General features: G+C 35.9%; 1 protein-coding gene across 1 annotated transcript in view; it reads left to right on the forward strand.

Annotated features, from left to right (window-relative positions):
* DNAH8 (dynein, axonemal, heavy chain 8) overlaps window positions 1-2030 on the forward strand; it is a 349054-nt gene that overhangs the window by 190552 nt on the left and 156472 nt on the right. The window contains exons 56-58 of the mRNA XM_011986894.1: window positions 863-1005; window positions 1271-1405; window positions 1826-1948. Of these exons, the coding sequence (XP_011842284.1) occupies window positions 863-1005; window positions 1271-1405; window positions 1826-1948 (401 nt within the window). The remainder of the gene's footprint in view (window positions 1-862; window positions 1006-1270; window positions 1406-1825; window positions 1949-2030) is intronic.

Below are 2030 nucleotides of genomic sequence, written 5' to 3' on the forward strand. Positions count from 1 at the left end.
TATATATATATATAAATGTTAATAACTTTGTTAAAAACTTTGGTTTTAAGTCTGCTGCCAATCCTCAGTCTTTTTCTGACTTCTCTGTTATAGCTGAGTTTCTCATTTCTTAAATCCCTATGTGTTTTTTTTGTTTTTGTTATTTTATTTATTTTTTTTGAGACAGAGTCTCGCTCTGTTGCCCAAACTTGAGTGCAGTGGCATGGTCTCGGCTCACTGCAACCTCCACCTCCCAGGCTCAAGCAATTCTCCTTTCCTCAACCACCTGAGTGGCTGGGATCACAGGTGCCAGCCACCACGCCTGAATAATTTTTTCTTTTTTTTTTTTTTTGAGACGAAGTCTCGCTCTGTCACCCAGGCTGGAGTGTAGTGGCCGGATCTCAGCTCACTGCAAGCTCCACTTCCCGGGTTTACACCATTCTCCTGCCTCAGCCTCCCGAGTAGCTGGGACTATAGGCGCCCGCCACCACACCTGGCTAGTTTTTTGTATTTTTTTAGTAGAGACGGGGTTTCACCGTGTTAGCCAGGATGGTCTCGATCTCCTGACCTCATGATCCACCTGTCTCGATCTCCTGACCTAATGATCCACCTGTCTCAGCCTCCCAAAGTGCTGGGATTACAGGCTTGAGCCACTGCGCCCGGCCCTAAAAGTTTTTTAAAAAGCTGACTTTATAAAAAAAGGCAAAACAAATTATCAAATGCCGTAGACATAAGATAAGCAGATATGTTAACATGTTTTAGGAAAACATTTTAAATGTTTATATGATTCTATTGATTATTTATAGCACTTAACATTTTTGTATCATGAGATAACTTTCACAGAATATAGTTCTATTAAAATGAAATTTTACTTCTTATATAGGTGATTGGGAGCACTGGAATAAGAAACTTCAGCCTTTTTATTATCCAACTGACAGTATTCCAGAATATTCATCAATTTTGGTTCCAAATGTTGACAATGTTAGAACAAATTTTTTGATAGACACCATTGCAAAACAATATAAAGTAAGTTTAATAGATAGTTCCTTAAATGATCACAAACCACCCATGGCCACGGGAATATGCACCTATATTTTCTTCCAGCACTTTTATAGTATACATTTTACATTTAAATCTGTAATACAACTGGGACTTACTTTTGATGGTAGATGTAATTCTAAAAAGTTATTAAAATTAGTTATAATAATGTATAGAAGACTAGCCTGTAGAAAAGATACTAGAAACTAAACATGTGATAATACCTTTCAACACGCTTATCCTACGATTGCAGGCTGTTTTGCTCACAGGAGAGCAGGGAACTGCAAAAACTGTCATGATTAAGGCCTATCTGAAAAAATATGATCCTGAAGTACAGCTATCCAAAAGTCTAAACTTTTCATCTGCCACAGAACCAGTGATGTTTCAGGTAAAATCCATCATTTGCTGTAATATTATAAACATAATACATTTTAAGTTAGTGGTTACAATAAAATGTGTATGCATATAAAATGTAACAATATTATATATTCAAAAGAAATGATGCTGCACTTGGCATTCAGCTCTTTAGCTTTCCTAAGGCTAAGGTTGAAGCCAAATCCAAATAGCATAATTTGATCTAATATTGAGACTGCGGCTGAACTTTGGATCGTATCTACTGTAATGTAAATGAAGGATAACACTCCAATGCCTTATTTTTAAAAATTTAACAACATGTATTTTAATAAATTATATGTATACTTAGTAAATGCATAAGTAAATTATATTCTACTCTGACAAGAGTGCTCATTAGTTTTAGAAATATGGATTAAAATCTAACACATAAGACAAACCATTTCCTTGTCTCTAGAGAACAATTGAAAGCTATGTGGATAAGCGAATGGGAAGCACATACGGGCCACCAGGAGGGAGAAAAATGACTGTATTTATTGATGATATTAATATGCCTGTGATTAATGAGTGGGGAGATCAGGTATGGCTGAAATATCTCATATAGATGATCCTGAATTTGTATTTTTATATGTGTGTGTGTGTGTGTGTGTGTGTGTGTGTGT

This window comes from Mandrillus leucophaeus, unplaced genomic scaffold (assembly GCF_000951045.1).
Source record: "Mandrillus leucophaeus isolate KB7577 unplaced genomic scaffold, Mleu.le_1.0 Scaffold3, whole genome shotgun sequence".
NCBI classification, from domain to species: domain Eukaryota; kingdom Metazoa; phylum Chordata; class Mammalia; order Primates; family Cercopithecidae; genus Mandrillus; species Mandrillus leucophaeus.